Here is a 16,538-nt window from a genome sequence, read left to right as displayed (position 1 = left end):
CCCTTTCTACCCTGCCGCTCGTTTCCCCGTATCGCGGCTGCTTCGGCTTTGGACACTGCTGTGTCGCCTATGGCCGTATTCCGGTCGGTATCGTAAAGCATCCATCGTGGGTTGTCAGACAAGAGGGCAATCGCAGGAGATGAGCTCACGGATGTCTCCCCGTAAACTACTCGCTGGCTTTCATGTATTCAAATGTTGCAGGTTGCTCGAGTGTCTAATTATGTACCTAGTATATTTTATGTAGCCATACTGTAGATATACAAGCATATTTAACAGTGCCGGCAGTGGTCTGCACGCTGAAGCTCCTCGAACCGGGGAATTTGCGGGGTTGTAGCACTCTATTGAAGCTCCCGCAGCTACCGAAGCCCGAAATGTCTACCAAGCTCTACAAGCGCCCACGGGCATAGAGCGAAAAGACTGATTAGATCGGAATAGACCGAAAAGTTAGATTTAGGCAAATGCAGTCTTGCTGATGTATGTCCTCAATAAGACATAGTCGGTATAAGTACTGGGATAAACGAGAGAACGAAAGAGAGCGAGAGAATGATAGAAAGGAAAAATGATAAAAAGAAACATGATAAACTCAAAGATATAACAGGCGTCTCCTCCTCCTATCGCGTAACCGTTGGTGGGGGTCCAAGTCCTAACTTCCCCCTCAAATAACTATGCAGCGGTGCCGGCAGTGCTTTCGTAAAGATATCTGCGATGTTCTCTTTTGTCGGGACGTAATGGAACCATAACTTCCCGAGCTCGACATAATCCCGAACGAAGTGGTGTTTGATATCGATGTGCTTGCTCCGCTGGTGGTGTGATTGATCCCTCGTTAGCGATATCGAAGACTGGTTGTCGCACTGGATGACGGTCGCTGTTTTGGGTTCGAGTTCGAGTTGCGTGAGCAGGTTCCTGAGCCATAGTGCCTCCTTGCTCGCATGTGAGCACGCCATGTACTCCGCCTCCGAGGTTGAGTCCGCCGTAACGTCCTGTCGCTTCGAGCTCCAAGAAACAAGTCCCGATCCCACTCCCAGCGAGAAACCAAACCCAGATGTTGACCTTCGACTTCCCAGCGGTCCCGCCGCTCCGCCATAGCTCGAGTCCGTGAATCCGTTGAGCTCCAGAGGTCCAGTACCGCCCAGTCTAAGTTCCCAGTCACGCGTCCGCTTCAGGTACCTCACGATATGTATCGCTCCCTGCCAGTGATTCTTCCCCGGATTCGCGTTGAATTGGCACAAGAAGTTTACCGCGAAAGCAATATCCGGCCTAGTAGCAAGAGCAACATATAGAAGAGCGCCGATGAGCTGGCGGTAAGGAACCTTTGACATCGCTTCGATATGTGCCGTATCGTCCGCTGCCGGACAGTCCGCGTGCGATAGCTTGACGTTGTGGTCCAGCGGTGTGAGTACAGGATTCGCGTCTGTTTGACCGTATGTTTTGATAATGTTGTCAATCATCGATGTTTGGGAGAGGTAGATGGCTCGATTAGGTCGATCCCGGCGTACGCGTATCCCAACTATCCACTCGACGTCTCCGAGTTCTACGATTTCGAAGCGCTCTCGAAGTCCGGCCTTGACGGCCTGGATTTCTTTCCTCGTGGATCCCAGGACGTTCATGTCGTCGACGTGTGTTGTGATTATGCTGATTTTGTCGTTCGTGAACCTCCGGAAGTAGACTGACCATTCCGTGCTCAACCTCTCCCATCCCATCTCCACCAAACGTCCATGCAGTTCCTTGTTCCAATTCCTCGAACCCTGCTTCAAACCATACAGCGTCTTCTTCAATTCCCACACCCACGTCTCCTTCCCTTCCTCCTTAAACCCGTCCGGTTGTCCCATGAAACACTGCGCATCCATATCGGCATGTAGAAATGCGGTCTTGACGTCTAATTGTTCCATCTCGAGGTCGAACCTGGCCGCCAAGTCGAATGCGATCTTCTGGGATTCCATTCTAGCTGTCGGCGACGTCGTTTCGTTGTAGTCCTGTCCCTCGATCTGCGCGTACCCGCATGCCACAAATCTCGCCTTAAACTTCACAATTTCCCCTTCCGAATTCCGCTTCAGCGAGAACACCCACTTCCCCTTCAACACCTTCCTCCCTACCGGTACCGCTCCCCTCGGAACCAACTCGAACACCTTGTGTGCCGTTATCGAGTCGATCTCGTTCTTCATTGCTTGTAGCCACTTGTCCTTGTGTACGCTTTCGAGGACTTGTTTGAAGGTTTTCGGTACGTCCGGTTCCGTATCCGATTCCATGGCTGCGAATATGAGCTCCTCGAGTCCGGTACGCGCACTCGCCTGATCGTCCGGTAGAAACGTCGAAGCAAGGGATGCGATTTCTTCTTCGCTGAACGCTGGTATGTCAGGTAACTGATCCTCCACGATGAGAGCTTCGAGTGGGTCCTCTACTATTGTCGCAAGGGCCGGAGTCGCTTTCGGTGCTCGAGTCCTCTTTCCTGCCGCTTTCGCATAGTCAATGGGTTGGTCTGCGAGATTGCGTACCGTGGGTCCTCCTATCACCTCCGCCATTTCCTTCGAAATCCTAATCTCCTTCCCCAATCTCGCACTCCTCCTCACTCCACTATCCCCCTTCGTCGATTCCTCTCCGTCCTCTACCCTCTCCTCCTGTTCCTTCCCACCCTTCCATAATACCTCCGCCGGCACGTCCAACGTCCTCGCCCTCGGTTCCTCCTGCTGCCCTCTTTCCCTGTCCTCCAAATCACTGTCCTCCTCGTTCACCACGATCCCGGGCTTGTACTTGCGCGGTACGTCGTCTTGTGATTCAATAAAACGAACCTGTCTCGATACAACTACCCGCCTGGTTACGCGATCGTAAAGCCTGTATGTCTTTGAGTTTGACGAGTACCCGATCATGACGCATTCTCGTGAGCGGTTGAAAACCTTCGAAGGATCGAGATTGAGTACGAACGCCCTCGCCCCGATTTCTCTAAGATTAGAAAGATCCGGTTTCCGCCCAAACCATACCTCATATGCTGTTTTCCCCCCAAGAGCCTTGTGTGGCGACCGATTCTTGAGGTATGCCATGGTCATGATTAGCTCCGCCCAGAGTGTTGGTGGTAAGTTCGCATACGACCGGCACGCGCGTTCCATATCCCATAAGGTCCGATGCGCCCTTTCGCACTTGCCTATTTCCGAGGACGTGTATGGCGCCGTTGTTTGGAAGGTGATCCCCTTTCCCTTCAAAAAATTCCCCATCCCTAGCCTCTCAAACTCGCCCCCTCCATCCGTCCTCACAATCCTAATCCTATTCCCCGTCTGCGCTTCCGCCTCCTGAGCCCACGCATCGAAAACTGGTTGAGCACTGTCTTTATTCGTGATGGGGTACACGAAATACATCGACGAGAACTCGTCCACGATCATGAGGTCGTACACCTCTCCCTGTCTACCCTCCACCGCTATTGGCCCACACAAATCCGCATACACGATTTCCAACGTTCGTGCAGCCTTAGGTCCCGTCCTGACCTTCGGCACGGGTAAGCTGGCCTGTTTACCGAGGATGCAGTGTGGGCATGCGGATGGTAGGTTGTCAAGGGAGAGTGGCATACCTGCGGCGTGACCTTTCTGGGCTAATCCTATGACCGAGTCGATGTTGAGATGTCCCATCCGCCTGTGCCAAGTCTCGATCCCGACCGGCGCTTTGACGACCGCCGCGTATTCCGTAGGTTTGACTGTTCGTCCCAGAACACGATAGAGATAGTTCGAGTGTCGTACCGCAACGGAAACGATCTTGTTCGGCGATTCTTCCGGATGGACCGTAAGTTTCCCCTTCGAAATTCGAACATCAAGGCCTTCGTTGTCGAGTCGCCCGACAGACACGAGTCGAATAGCGGCTTCCGGGATATACAGGGCGTCGCGTAGGTGTAGAACTCCACCAATCTCCCCGTTCATCCTGATCGCCACCGTCCCCTTGAATCTTGCGTTGATCGTTGATCCGTTAAAGCCCCTGATAGGTCGTTCCGGGATTTCGCACAGATCCAGGAAATCTTCGCGTACTGGTGAGCAATGGATGCTGCTGCCGCTATCCATATGGAATCCCGAGACTTCCACCCCGTTGTCCTGTCGCATGTGCAGGCTCCAGTCCACAGACACCCTGTCCATCCCGACCTCCACCAGCGCATACGACCTCTCCACGTCATGCTCCCTCTCATACGCTCCCCCAAACTTCTGACAATACGCATCGAGATCTCCACCTATCATCTCGATCGCGATATTCGTCCCCTCAGCCTCATCTCCTCCTGAACCCCCAGGCCCACCTCCACCTTTGGTCGGTTCCCCAGCCGTACCTCCAGTGTTGGTTGCCCCCTGGTTCGACCTCATATCCTCCGCCGCGTGTGCACCACCCGAGCTAGGTCCCCGGCCAAGGGGACCGTCTCGAGTTCCACCTGCCCCCTCTCTCTTGGGCTTCCCATATTCCCTTCTCACCATTCCCCCTGCCATTATCGCCGCCTCGTTCTTCTCCTTCAACCTCCTAATCTCGTCTTGCGGCATGCCAAACTTCTTCCAGCAGTCCGAAGCTTTGTGCGGTCCAGCGCAGTGGGAACACCTCGTCATTGGTGTGGCGGTGGCGGCATGGGCGTGATCGGATTCCTCGTCGTATTCGTAGTCCGTGTTTGCGAATCCGTCGCGATCCTCCGTGTAATTTGCCCGACCTCCTCCTGTCGACGTGCCCTCCTTGTTGCGTTGGTCGAGGTTCTTTATGGCGTCTCGGCATTGGCTCACCGTCACCTCCCCTCCAGTTTCGAGCGTGGTGCGCATATCGTTGCAGTATGGCCTCGTCGCCGTCATCGTCCCTGCGCACCACAGGCTGTCTTTGTCGAGCGGTCCGGCATCCACGATCATCCCCGCGATTTCTCCAATCTGCTCGAAAATGTCCGCGTTGTTGCTGTGGCGTTTCGAGAAGTTGAAGCCGAGGAGTTGCCGCAAGAGCAATACTTGTTTCATCACCCCCTTCCCTGTGTGCAACTTCCTCAACATCCCCCAAAACTCCGCCGCCGTCGTAAACTCCACACCCAACTGCGTCATCTCCCTCTGGCATTCCCTACTCATCGTCCCCCAGACCAAGTCGATGACTTGTCTATCAACCATCTCCATCGCCTCGGCCTCCTCGTCCGTACTTGCCATCGCTCTATCCATCCTCACCCTCGCCCCGACGCCCGACGTGTTCAACACATTCATCGTCTGCGGTTCCCACTCCACGAAATTCTCCCTGTTGAGCGGCTTGATCTTCGCCGACCCCGACATGAACATCTTCGTGAATTCCTGGATATGTTTCTGGACCCGGGCCCGTGCACCATCGGATAGCGATGAATAGACTCCCTGCCCCCCCTTCGCGGTGATCCTGGCCCATAAGTTGTCGCCGTGTTCGGTCGAATCCTTGTCCTCAGACTTGATTCGACGTGACCGGTTGTGCGGCGTGGGAGTAATGGAACGTCCGCGTCGGTTGGGATGAGGAGTTGAATGGAAAGGTGGGTTGTGTCGTCCTTGATGGGGGGGTCTGTCACGATCGTCGTACTCATACTCCTCCTGACCCTCCTCGTAACCCTCCTCCTGACCCCGTGTGGCGTAACGTTCGTCTGGCATCGATCGTTCACGGCGATTGTCTGGTCTTGGAGCTGGGTCACGTCGCCAACGGGGCGAAGGAGACCGGGACAGATGGCTAGTCTGCCGGATCCCCTTCGGCGTCGGCTGGCGAGACGAGTTTCCTCGCCTCTGTGGCGGGACATACCTAGGATCATCCTCCGAATCGCGGACTGCGAAAGCAGTTTCGACCGTTCGGGATCCGATCCCGGTCGTCCTACCTCGGGTTTCATCAGCATGATCTAGGGGGGTCGAACCCCGTCCATCACGCAGTCTACTCCCATGGTTCGAACGCGTCTGCGTGGCCCCATCGTCAACGTAGCCCGCCCCCTCTGGACGCACTCTACCATCAACGACAAGTTCAGGATCAGGTGCATCTCCATGCTCCATCATTTCCCGTTGACCACCTCGATCCACGCCATCAGCTGGAGAGGCTGAGACGCGTGGTGAGTTGACGACTTTCCCCTCTTCCCCCTTCTGTTCCCGCGTCGAATGCCCGTGCGGGGCGTATAGCGTGGGCGGCGCGGAATGGTAAGTGGGTAGGGTTTGTAGATGCTCTTCTTCTGCAATAGCGATGTGTTGTTGTTTTTCTGTACTTATTTGGGGTTCATGAAGTGGATCCGAGAGTGGCGGCTTATGGCGTGGCGCCGGCGCGTGCAAGAATTCGAAGTCGTCGTATGAGTCGATAATGGAATTTATTGTGTTTTCCTGTTTTAACTGAGAATGAGCAGTACTGGGTTCGTGCGAATGAGAGCGAGCGTGCAAGTTGGCGTGAGCGTGCGAAGGAGTGCCGGCGAGAGAACGAGTTTGAGCCGGCAAGTCCAAGTCTACGACATGATCCAAGGAAAAATTTTCGTCAAAGTCGATTAGGGGTGCCGTTGGATATGTCAAATTGTCAAGAAATGCGAGGTCCACAGCTGTGAGATTCGTCAGAGTTGGCGGGTCAAAGACCGTGCCTCCAGAGTCCAAAGATTGTTGTGCACGCCGGCCCCGTTGGCGCGGCGATGCGAGTCCTGGTGTAAAAGATCGTTCCATAGCGAGAGCCTCGGCTCAAAAATTCCTTTCGAGAGTTTCAATGATAGACAAGCTAGCTGGCTAAGTGCATTCAGGGCCCATAACCTATTAGAACCAGGGCACCCAAGATACAAGTAGAGACCAAGAAGAAGGTAAGATCTATTAAGACGCGAGACGCGTCTACTAAACCAACATGATCTAATCTAATCTAATCTACGTTATGATGTTCGTATTGCCTTCACATACTCCAATAAGTCACACACCCAAATAACTGTGCAATGAGATCTCAAAGACATGATGTCTTGGCCCGAGCGAAGGAAATTACGAACGCGCGACTTAAGGAAATGCAGCTCACGCGTGAGCTGCATGCGAGTGGCCCTAACTATGTGGCGCAAAGAGTCCCGCGCCTTACAAATAATAACGAGGACACCCCATCAGTTCTAGCAAAAATCTCATTAGAAAACAAAGGTATTTGCATGTTATATAGCACTGTTTCAATAAATCTATGTGAGTGCTGTGTCCTAGAGCGATTTCACAGTGGGGAGACTGTAGTCGCCGATTGAACTGAGATATGGCTAGGCCGGCCCGGTAGCCGGTACTCACCCACTCTTGCTCACAAACATATAAGTACAGGAGAGCAGCAGAGTTACATTCTGTTATTTTATTTGTGTAGATACATCATATAATAACACATATATGTGATCCCAGAAATTGCTTGTAGACGCGAGCCTAGGTATAAATTGGTCAAGTATATTGAGCTTGAGACGACTCATAAGGCAGCCGGCACTTACCGGATCCTTCCACACCACTTATTCCCGAAACGGATTGACTCGGACACAATGCTCTTTGCACACACTTAGCTTGGACTCAGAGACTCTACTGTTCCTTGATACTGCTTTCAAATCGTGTCCTTGGTCCATATGATATACAGTATTTTGACCATAGCTCAGGCTGATTTCGTATGACCCTATCCGAGGCTGACAGAAGTGATCGAAAGATCCTCCATGGCGGCCATTGTCTGACGGGCCACGCAAGCGTTTTCGCCTCTTGCTCTTTGACGACGACGTTTCTCGCTTTTTCTTGTGTTCCCGCCCCCAAATGAACGGTCCTTTTAGAGAGGTACGGCTTGTTTCTGATCAGATAGATGCCCATATTCATCTCTTCCGAGTCGCTGTGTCATGTAGCATGACAGTAACGAATATCAATACCAGAACGGCCAAGGACACTTTGCTCCAAACTCCGGGTACTCTTCACCCGAAGAGTACATAATGTGTCAGTATATGCTACCCCCTCCTCTTTCCCGCTCTGCTTTTTCATGACATGAAGCTCTACAGCGACGTCCGGTGGCGCTGGATCGTCTTCTCAGTGGCAAATGGGTAGCTCTAATTCTGGCGGGAACTTGAGGGCCTCGGTATGTGTACATCTGCTTCAATATTCTCTTGTCTATTTTACAGTGCTGATCTTTCTGGAGGCTTCGACCGCCCAGCTATCCCCGCTTGGTACTGGCTCTGCAGAATATTGTGGCACACAACCTTCATACACTCAGATTCTATATGAGCGAGACATGCTCCAAGCGCAAGTCCAGGCTCTTCAGTACGCCCTCCCACTTCTCCTAAAGATCAATTTCTCCAACGTCTCACTCACTCTATACTGATCACTACGCAAACTCAGGTTTGCTGTGGCCCAACTTTCCCATCAGCCTCATCCATCTTCCCTCCGCCCTCTCACAGTTACCGAACGTCCCAAACTGGAAGAACTGCCTCTAATCACAGCATATAGTCCCGACTCCATCGCATTCTTCAAGAAATGGTTCCCCGGCATTCTCTTTATCGCCAAATCGAGTTGGACACAAAGCAACATCCATCCGAGAAAACGTCTCCAGGTCACAGATCCTGACGCACCGAAATGCAAGAAAGGCCCTTCTCAAGCAAGCGAAAACGTCAATGTGCAAGCAGCATATATGGAGGGACCGGACGGTGATACTTTGGGAGGGCATATGGTCCAGGAGATTCGGAACTACCACCGCACGTGCTTCGCAGGTATGAAGGAGCGAGGAGAGGCGAGGTGGCTGTCTAGTGACCTGACCGAGGGTACGATGACACGCTTCTGCGAGGACTCTGCGAAGAGGTTCCCGGTCGTACGCTTATGTGTCGATGGATGGAAGGCGCGAGAGCTCCTTCGAAAGGCTTGGCCGGGATGGGCGCAGGACCACCTCCCGGATCTTAACCCCGCTGGTCTGGGTAAGAGCAAGAAGGGCAAGAGAGCAAAGGCGGAGAGTGTCCTAGACGATTCAGATCCAGAGACTAACGAGATGACTCAGATAGACATGAACTCACTCATCCGGATGCCAGCCAAAGACGAAGATAAAGAAGCTGTTTCTGTGGTCGCCACTCTTACGGGCCCGCCACCCTCTCTTCGCGTTGACCCCGCCATCCCTGTAATCATTGCTGCACCTCTTTTTCCCAGCGTTGTTGCTCATGCACCACCATCGTACGTCATCTCCTCTCACAAAGTTCAAGCCCATCTTCTGAAATATTTCCTAGTGCGAGCTCATCCGGAGCAATTGACTTTGCACGTCATCGCGACAATACTTCTGAACCTCACGACATCGTCAACACCATTCCGTCCACCGAACAAGATGTTGGCTGTGACAGCTCGGTTGATATCAGTGGTGCGTCTCTTTCCTCTGACGTGTATTCCGAGTCTCTGGTTCAAATAAAGCGACAGTCTCGACAAGTCTAGCAAAACGGACTCGCTCAGTCTCCGATGCTGGGAACAATGTTCCGGCATCGGATGATGAGTCGGTCAAGCGCCGCAAACTGGAGCCTGCTTCTGTTGCTGATACTACATCTCAAGATGATACACCACGCGCATCATCTTCGGCGACTCCCACAGCGACAGCATTGTAAGTCCCCTTGTGTACTTCATGCCTCAGGCAGTCGTCCCGTTCACTGACCTTTCGGTTGCAGTTCGTCATTTGTGTTTAAACGCCTCCACCCCACACCTATCCCGATCTTTGTGGCCCCAGGGTCATCTGGTACGTTCGCGTGGATATATATGTAACTGACATTTCTTATCTATTTTTGCAGAAGGTTCCCGGCCTCCGACAAAGGTTCGTCAGATTATATCTATACTAATCTGAGCTCAATCTTACTCTCCTCCAAGGCTTCGCATGCAGGATCCTCAAAGCCTGCGAAGAAAGTCAAGCCGAAGGTCGTGGCGGCGGACCTGCCCATCTATCCCTCGGAAAATGTAGTCACTGCAAGGTAGGCCCATTGAACAGCCTTTCTGGACGACACCTTCTCATACTCCCTTCTCATACTCGGTTTGCTCAACCTGTGCAGGCAACTCCAACTTCGAGAGTGGTTAGATACGCAAGAAGTTGGCGCTACAAAGGCGCAATTTGCTGTGTTCTCCTCGTCAATCACAAAGGAGGTCATGAAGGTAAATACCCTCGTCGTTTACTCACCTTCTCCTATACTTATTCCATCGTACCTTCAGGCCGATAATAAGAGGATTGCCGACCTCGTAAGTCTCTTTTACAGCATCTCCGTTAACAATATACTTACAACACTCATATAGAAAGCTCAAGGTGTTACAACCTTGGGCGAATGGAAGCACCCGACGCACAAGTGATCAGTATCGGTGAGTATTTCGTTTGGGTACCCATCCTCTTGTTCAGATCCAGTTACAACGTTATGTTTGCAGCGTCATCGTCAGCCTCAGGCCGCCGCGGCCCTTTCGCACACATGCAACCCAACCTCTTTCAATCCTTTTTTATTATACCATTGTTATCGCTTTCACTTGGCAGTAAACACGCATGCTGGTCTCTTTCTCTCAGCTCATGTCTTTTCTTGCACGATGTCTCTTCGGTTATGTAACATGTTTGTGTCAGGGACGCTCTCTCTACCAATTGTTCACGCTTTCTTTCCCGGATCGATACACAGATATTCACACTTTTCACTTATAACTCTTCTGCATGGTGTACTTCAAGGCCTTCGGTGTTGTCTCAGTGTATAGTAGGAGGGAAAGGAGCTAGGTGGGATGGGGAGCGGGGAGCGGGTGGCGGATAGGGTGGCGGGGAAGGATAACAAATAAAAATGATTTCACGATCCAATCGCGTGCCGGGTCCGTACCAAATCGGGGAGCAGACGGCCAATGGCAGTGAATGGCCACGAAACGTGTACGCGCGCCGCCCGTACCATTCAGCGTCGTCTGACGGTAAAATTGTGCGATTCAGGGCGATTCACCCCGTAGGTCGCCCTCAATCGCCCTCAATCGCCACAAAACGACCGAGTTTTCACTGGGTCTGATCAGTGATCGGCGATTATGACGTTCGACTTGGGCCACAGTGGCGTCCATAACCAATCAGCGTTCTCGAATCTGGGTCGGACACACCCAGGCTTATTCCGAACTTCCACTAACGACACTATATCCAGCACTGCTATGCTTTCTGAAGTATAAGTAATAGAGATGCTCTGCAGTTCAACTGCAGGAACATGGATGTCAATCCACACTGCAAGCTCGATATCACCGGCAGCGCTCTCGTAGTGACGCCCGACCTGTCGACTCCTTCCATGAACACGCTGGGCGCTCACTGTTGCAATCTTCTCTCCAACCAACATGGCACTCTCGTACTCCGATATCTTCAGTCGCGATATAGTACTGACTTTTCTGGGTATTTGTGCTCTCGGTGGTTCATACACATGGCTTCAACGCAGGTCCAAGGGCAGTCTCCCGCCTGGGCCACGTCGGCTTCCTATCATTGGTAGTCTCCTGGAAATGCCGAGCGATCATGAATGGCTGGTATATGAGCGATGGGCGGAAGAAAAAGGTGAGTTGTATGTAAATGTTCACTTCACTCACTCTAACAAGGAAGCGATTGCGTGGCCTGATCAGGCAGTGACCTCATTCACTTCGATGTTCTGGGTACAGATATAGTCGTATTGAGATCACTGAAGGCTGCCAGCGAGCTGTTGGATAAGAGGTCTTCCATATACTCTGACAGGTTCTCGTCATTATGCTTTCAACTGAACACCACTGTCTCATGCAATACATTGTTTAGGCCTTTTACCCCTGCCTTGTCCGTTCTGTGCGTACTTTCTCGGTCAATCTGCGACTCACTTGAAAATTTATGAATCACACTGTTCGACAGTCTTGGATTTGACTGGGTCTTGGCATCGTTTCCTTACGGAGAGAAGTTTAGAGCAATGCGAAAAGCATTCCATACTTCCTTCCAGCCTTCGGTGGTGAAAGTGAGTGTTACATCATGGTAATCTTTGGTTGCTTTGACTTACCTGCCAACCCCATTCGTCTAGGATTATTATCCACTTCATCGCAGAGCAGCTCATCAGTTGCTGAAAAACATTCTCAGCGCACCTGATGAGACCCCACAACATCTCCGATAGTGAGCATCTATATTACTTTTCGTACACTAAGTCATATTTACTATCTGACGCGTCGACCTCGACAGTATGGCTGGAGGCGTCATTCTAGACATCGCGTATGGTATCAAGACCAAGCCTCGTGATGATCCATACGTCGAGGCAGCAGAGCGGGCATTGTCGGCTGTTACAACCGTTGTGTCTCCCTCCGCCCGTTTGTTCGATATGTTCCCGATGCGTAAGTGCCAGTTTGGCTCATCTTACATACCGATTACAACAACACTCGTGGTCTCATCACTACATTGTATCCGTAAATAGTGTTGTACATGCCTTCGTGGGTTCCTGGAGCTGGTGTAAGTGACTTTATAATCGATTGCGAACTGGTGCAATACTAATCATGGAGCAGTATAAGAAGACAGCGAAATTTTTGCAAAATTATAGCCGAGATATCCTGGAGAATCCGTTTCAATTCACCAAAGAAGCTTTGGTCGGCGTTCGTGTTCGCTTTCATCAAACTTCAGCCACTGATGCATTTCTGTCGTAGGCGAACGGAACGGCCTCCCCTTCCATTGCTACTACAATGCTGAGCCAGCTCGGCAAGAATTCGTCTCAGGAAGACGAGCTTCTCGCCAAACAGCTTACGGCCAACGTGTACATTGCAGGTGCTGATACGGTATGGTTTTTGACTGGCACACGATATTTGATTTAACGAGCGTTTCTCTGGGCGGGTGGAAGACCGTATGCGCCATCCAGAACTTTCTCCTCGCCATGATGCTCTATCCCGACACACAGCGGAGAGCGCAGACTGAGCTTGACTCCGTCATCGGATGTGACCGGCTTCCTGACCTTTCCAACATAGACGCGTTGCCATATGTTAACGCTTTGGTGTTGGAAGTATTGAGGCGAGTAGCTTTTCGCGTTGCGTGGTCACAACTCGAGCCTGATTAATGGTGGGGTAGATGGGGTGTAGTGGCCCCTCTAGGTACGATGCTCACCGAAAAGGGTTTGATCGACTGCGTGTGTTGACGGCGTTCGTGTGTTATAGGGTTTCCTCATCGCTTGATGGTAAACGATTCTTACGAAGGGTATTTTTTGCCCAGGGGAAGTTTATTTATAGGGAATATCTGGTAAGTTTGTTTCAATCAGGATCTCGATATCTAAATACTTCTCATATCTTGACAGGGCTATGTTGCACGACAAGTCGGTATACGGGGTCGACGCGCAAGATTTCAACCCACAGCGTTTTCTCGATCACGATTTGCCTGAACCCGACGTCGTTTGGGGCTTTGGAAGGCGAGTTTGTCCAGGTAAATGTCGCCATTTTTTTATGTGTTTATCTGCCTGACGATTACTGGATAATATGAAGGAAGGCACATGGCACGCGATTCTGTGTGGCTAGCAATCGCGTCCATTCTGGCAACATTCAACATCAACAAGGCCTTGGACGAGAAAGGGGAGGAGATAGAGGTCGTTGATGACCATATCTCTGGGATCGTAGCGTGAGTTGGCCGGTTCCTCGACATTCAATGATATGAGTGGGGTACTTACCGTGTGCTAATTCTAATACGGCAATATAGATATCCCGTACCGTTCAAGTCTGAGATCACGCCCCGTTCAGCCGATTCTGTGATGTTGATCCAGTCGACTGAAATATACGATTAGCTCTCTCAACGGCATGTTCGGCTCTGAGCAATCACAATACAGTCTCACTTTTTGACTGCGACGCCACACGCGTGATCAGCTTGGACGGGCATGATCTCATGCCCCTTCACCAAGATATTGAAATGTTTGGGGAGCACGACATCAAAACAGTAGACGGTGTCAGTTCCGCTATCGTGCCCTCAATGGTTTCATTGCCTGATGAGTCCTTCACATCCCACAGGTCGGCGATATTGCTAACGGCGCTGCCCAGCTCCGCCCCCGTCTACAGAAAACGGGACAATATGGGGCCGTCAGACGATTGTTGGTTTCAGTGGGGCAACGAAGCTCACGAAGACCTTCACCCTCTTCGCATTTGTGGCCTATGCTTATCGTCGAATGCGTACGACGAGTGAAGATCACTACTGACAGTACGCTCGTGACCACTCTGGGCGTTTGATATCACAGAAAAACCCACACCACCAAGGATAGTGTGGTATTTTTCTCCTACATATATCTTAGCCATATTTCCGATGCTTCGATGCACCTTGACCGTGACCGATAGCATACTTCGGTTTTATATCACTTGGATCAATCACCTGCCTATCCATAGGATGCTTTTGGTGCTCGACGGTATGTCCACAACGTCATGAGAAGTTTTGTCCGGGTGCTTTGATGACAATAGACAACGCCACTGTCTTCCACAGTATTCCCACCCGTAACAGTGACTGGTCAAATGTCCTCTGATACCCATGAACCCGCCCACGGCATCATAACCATAAAGGCCAATGTTCTTCACCAAAGACGCACGACGGCCACGTACTCTTCTTTTGACATGATCACCGGCAACTTCTTGCTTACTTGTGCTCTTGCCTTCTGCATTCTCGTCGGATGCTGTCTGAGGAGAGGAAAAGCTATGGTGCATGCAGGCAAGAGGTTACCTCCCGGGCCACCGCGTCTTCCGATCATTGGAAGTCTGTTCACAATGCCCAAGGACCACCAGTGGTTGGCGTACGCGAGCTTGGGCAGAGAGCATGGTGGGCTCTGTTAGTTCAAAGCTTCGATCTGACCTCTTGCTGACCGGCTCCGTTTCTCAGGCAGTGACATCGTTCATTTTGATGTTCTCGGGAGCCATGTCGTAATAGTGAACACCGCCAAAACCGCGCACGAGCTGTTTGATAAACGGTCTGCGATATATGCAGATAGGTGAGGTTACTGATCTTCAAGTCTGCTTCGTGGCTGACGATCGTGTGATAGGCCGTTTTTTGCATCTCTAAGAATTTTGTCAGCGGAATATTTGAGTCTTCATGTTTATCGATATCTGACTATGATTTATGTTCGCTAGGCTAGGATATGATTGGATTATAGGCTTTACTGAGTATGGAGAATGGTTGAGGACTATGCGCAAACATTTCCACACGTTCTTCCAACCCGCTGCAGTAACCGTAAGCGTTCCGATCATAAATCGAGAAAACGTCTCCTCTTCTCATTCTGTGAACCAGGAATATCGACCACTACAAACGAAAGCAGTTCATCAGCTTCTGCGGCACCTCATACGCAAGCCCAAGGACTTTTCTTGGCATCTTCGACAGTAGGTTCAGATCGTACATATATAAATGACCGCATGCTGACTTGAGCGTACGTGAAGCATGACAGGAACGATAATAATCCGTATCGCATATGGACTCAAGGTTCAGCCCATCAACGACCCCAATGTCGAAATAGCAGAAAAGGGCCTACATGCCGTCTCCACCGCTTCTTCTCCTGGAGCGGCCATTTTCGATCTGTTCCCGATGAGTATGGCCCTGCGTGTATTGAATGTTCCTCTGCTGTGCTGACATTGCTCTCAACCAGTGCTTCACGCACCGTCGTGGTTTCCAGGGGCAGGTGTAAGCACTAGGTCCACACAAGTCGACGCCAGGATCTCACATTTGGGTATCTTATAGTACAAGAAGGACGCAAAGATGATGCGACATTACAGTGATGACATGCTGGAAGTGGCTTACCGCACTGCGAAAGAGGCTATAGTATGTTATCCCACTCATCGTCATCGACATCGTTCATTCTGATATTCTTTGTACTAGGGCAACGGCACCGCGTCGCCCTCTGTCACTGCGTCCATGATCAGCCAACTAAACGAAAAGCTCTTGCCTGAAGGTGAAACAATTGTCAAACAACTCACTGGTAACATGTGAGTGAGCGCTTCACTGGCTTCAAGTGGTCTGACATTCAAGAAAACCCGTCGTGTAGGTATCTTGGTAAGACTTCGCCTTCCTTACAGCAGTTCTTATTGGTTTTTGATCGCAAAGCTGTGGTATAGGGGGAGCTGACACGGTAGAGTCACTCATCCCATGGATTAACCCTATTCTTTGCTAACAACTCGATCTCTAGACGGTCTGCGCCCTCGAGATTTTCTTCCTTGCCATGTTGCTCTATCCAGATTCCCAAAGAAAAGCTCAAGCGGAAATCGATGCCATCGTCGGGACGGATCGTCTTCCGTCTTTCGAGGACCAGGACTCTCTACCATATGTTCACGCTCTGATGAAGGAGACGTTGAGGTAAGACTCGGAGTTGATCTCCTCAAGTTTGGTCCGCTAACGTTAACTGTGAACAGATGGCATAACGTTACACCCTTAGGTATCACCTCAATCTATACAGGTTCTATTACGCCCATGGACATTATTTGACAAGCCATTAGGCATTCCGCACCGCCTTACAACCGATGACTTTCTAGGGGAGTATTTTCTTCCCGCTGGTGCAACTATTATAGGTAATACCTGGTGAGTGGTATCTCCATTGACAATGCGTCCGTACCGCTCCTTTAACCTCAAGTAGGGCCATCATGCACGACGAATCAGTTTATGGTCCGGACGCACCTGCCTTCAGACCTGAACGTTACTTAGAAGTAGACCTC

At 51.1% G+C, this 16,538-nt stretch overlaps 4 protein-coding genes across 4 annotated transcripts; all 4 read left to right on the top strand.

The window, feature by feature from the left end:
- Window positions 1-5,586: 5,586 nt before the first annotated feature.
- STEHIDRAFT_148414 (uncharacterized protein) lies at window positions 5,587-6,041 on the top strand (the record flags this gene model as incomplete). Its single annotated transcript, XM_007306397.1, has 1 exon — window positions 5,587-6,041. A coding segment is annotated over one exon (243 nt), but the record flags the coding sequence as incomplete, so codon positions are not given.
- A 1,621-nt stretch (window positions 6,042-7,662) lies between these two features.
- On the top strand, window positions 7,663-10,712 carry STEHIDRAFT_123126 (uncharacterized protein). Its single transcript, XM_007306396.1, has 12 exons — window positions 7,663-7,721; window positions 7,787-7,874; window positions 7,937-8,013; window positions 8,074-9,092; window positions 9,146-9,273; window positions 9,330-9,507; window positions 9,572-9,639; window positions 9,692-9,714; window positions 9,768-9,868; window positions 9,947-10,046; window positions 10,104-10,130; window positions 10,185-10,712. The coding sequence occupies exons 4-12, from the start codon at window positions 8,563-8,565 to the stop codon at window positions 10,236-10,238; spliced, it is 1,209 nt and encodes a 402-aa protein (XP_007306458.1). The 5' UTR covers window positions 7,663-7,721; window positions 7,787-7,874; window positions 7,937-8,013; window positions 8,074-8,562; the 3' UTR covers window positions 10,239-10,712.
- A 603-nt stretch (window positions 10,713-11,315) lies between these two features.
- STEHIDRAFT_100348 (cytochrome P450) lies at window positions 11,316-13,648 on the top strand (the record flags this gene model as incomplete). The annotated part of the gene is made up of 15 exons (XM_007306395.1): window positions 11,316-11,436; window positions 11,502-11,610; window positions 11,668-11,694; window positions 11,758-11,857; window positions 11,921-12,009; window positions 12,076-12,224; window positions 12,305-12,339; window positions 12,393-12,473; window positions 12,531-12,659; window positions 12,722-12,909; window positions 12,946-12,968; window positions 13,032-13,113; window positions 13,169-13,293; window positions 13,353-13,485; window positions 13,564-13,648. The coding sequence occupies exons 1-15, from the start codon at window positions 11,385-11,387 to the stop codon at window positions 13,646-13,648; spliced, it is 1,407 nt and encodes a 468-aa protein (XP_007306457.1). The 5' UTR covers window positions 11,316-11,384.
- Window positions 13,649-14,609: 961 nt separating this feature from the next.
- Window positions 14,610-16,311, top strand: STEHIDRAFT_158992 (cytochrome P450; the record flags this gene model as incomplete). The annotated part of the gene is made up of 12 exons (XM_007306394.1): window positions 14,610-14,661; window positions 14,722-14,830; window positions 14,882-14,908; window positions 14,970-15,069; window positions 15,127-15,215; window positions 15,273-15,421; window positions 15,479-15,513; window positions 15,571-15,651; window positions 15,709-15,815; window positions 15,875-15,938; window positions 16,016-16,182; window positions 16,239-16,311. The coding sequence occupies 12 exons, from the start codon at window positions 14,610-14,612 to the stop codon at window positions 16,309-16,311; spliced, it is 1,053 nt and encodes a 350-aa protein (XP_007306456.1).
- Between the last annotated feature and the right edge of the window lie 227 nt (window positions 16,312-16,538).

This window comes from Stereum hirsutum, assembly GCF_000264905.1.
Source record: "Stereum hirsutum FP-91666 SS1 unplaced genomic scaffold STEHIscaffold_11, whole genome shotgun sequence".
NCBI lineage: Eukaryota > Fungi > Basidiomycota > Agaricomycetes > Russulales > Stereaceae > Stereum > Stereum hirsutum.
This window is presented reverse-complemented; position numbering and strand designations above follow the sequence as displayed.